Genomic DNA, 1,447 nt, shown 5'->3' with positions numbered 1-1,447 from the left:
ATCAAAGGCTTCGAAGAGGATGTTGGGACCAAGATCTCCTTCTACGGCTTCACGGTGAACACCATGAAGAACTCCCTCATCGCCTACGAGGAGTACGGCTTCACCCAGATACCCCAGGGCAAGGTGAGACCCCAAGGGGACCCCAAATTATCCCTTGAGTCTGTGCTTACCCCCCAAACCTTCTCCCCACCTTGGGAGCCATCAGTCCTTGCCCTGTTGGCGTGGGCAGTGCCCCAAAGCCCCCCCACCAAGCACCTTGTCTTGTTTCCCCCCTGCAGGAGCTGAGGTACATCTTCATCCCCTCAGACGTCCGTGACTACGTCATGCTGAAGTCGGCCATCCAGGGCAGCCCCGTCCCCGAGGGCTCGGACAAGGGAGACAATTTGGTCCCCCCAGCACCTTCGGCGATGCACTGGAGGGAGCACAAGTTGCCCTCATCCTGCATCTGCCCCTGGGGGCGATAAACCCCAAGCAGCTCCCGTGATGTGAATTCTGCCCTTCTCCTCACCCCACTGCAGGCCACAGAAGTATTTTGGACCGGAGGCATCTGCAGAGAAGTTCAAGCTGCTGCATCCTGATTTCTTGCAGTACCTGACAGCCAGGTGAGGATGCCGAGGACCATGTCTGCTGCCCAAGCTCTGCTCCAGTCTGGGCTCAGACCGCCTGCCTCCCACCACTGCTCTCTCCAGTACAGACCAGTGGCTGCCCAGCATCAAAACACAGTCCCAGTCCCCCCCAGGCACTTGACCCACCCCTGCATACAAGGCAGAGACATCTCTCTGCCGCCAGTTGTTGCAACACGGCTCACACCCTCTTCTGCACCTCCCTGCACTCAACTTGCCTCCCATTTCCCAAAGCGCATTAAATCGTGGTGGGAGCAGAGGCAGGGCCCAAAGGGATTGTCTTCTTCCTGCCTTTCATGAAAGCAGGCACCTGGGTCGGGGTGATTTCAGACGGTGGGGAGTTGCTTTTTCCAACCTGTAGCAAACGAGCTGAACCTCAGCAGAGAACCCGCAGGAGCCCAGCGTTTTGCTCGGTGCTCCCGCCTTACTGGTGTCACTGGTAGGGGCTGGATGGGTGCTGGGTGCTGCTGGGTTGGGTGCTGGGGAGACCCCCCACTGACCAGCTGTGCCCACCGGCAGGTTCCTGCGGTCGGAGCTGCTGGACACGCAGTACAGCTCGCTCTACATGCCCAGCACCGGTGCTCTCATGCTCCTCACCGCCCTCCACACCTGCGACCAGGTAAGAGGCCACGGGGCCACCTTCCCCCTGGGGACAAGAGGGTGGGCTGGCGAATAGCTGCTCCTGATGGGGGCCAGCGTGTGCTGGTGGCTGTCCTACACACGCCACGCTCAGTCGCTGGAGAATGGGGGGCTGGCGTATGGACCTCCCGAGGTGACCCTGTCCCTTGTCTGCCTGTCCCACCTCCGTCCCCACAGGTCAGTGC

The 1,447-nt window shown here is 60.5% G+C and overlaps 1 protein-coding gene across 1 annotated transcript in view; it reads left to right on the top strand.

Moving 5' to 3' along the window:
• The window catches only part of ST6GALNAC2 (ST6 (alpha-N-acetyl-neuraminyl-2,3-beta-galactosyl-1,3)-N-acetylgalactosaminide alpha-2,6-sialyltransferase 2), a gene marked incomplete at its 5' end in the record, with an annotated part of 3,266 nt that overhangs the window by 1,662 nt on the left and 157 nt on the right, over nucleotides 1-1,447 (top strand). The window contains 4 exons of the mRNA XM_009874470.1: nucleotides 2-123; nucleotides 279-382; nucleotides 519-602; nucleotides 1,143-1,242. Coding sequence (XP_009872772.1) covers nucleotides 2-123; nucleotides 279-382; nucleotides 519-602; nucleotides 1,143-1,242 — 410 coding nt within the window. The remainder of the gene's footprint in view (nucleotide 1; nucleotides 124-278; nucleotides 383-518; nucleotides 603-1,142; nucleotides 1,243-1,447) is intronic.

Source organism: Apaloderma vittatum, unplaced genomic scaffold (genome assembly GCF_000703405.1).
Source record: "Apaloderma vittatum isolate BGI_N311 unplaced genomic scaffold, ASM70340v1 scaffold28938, whole genome shotgun sequence".
NCBI lineage: Eukaryota > Metazoa > Chordata > Aves > Trogoniformes > Trogonidae > Apaloderma > Apaloderma vittatum.
This window is presented reverse-complemented; position numbering and strand designations above follow the sequence as displayed.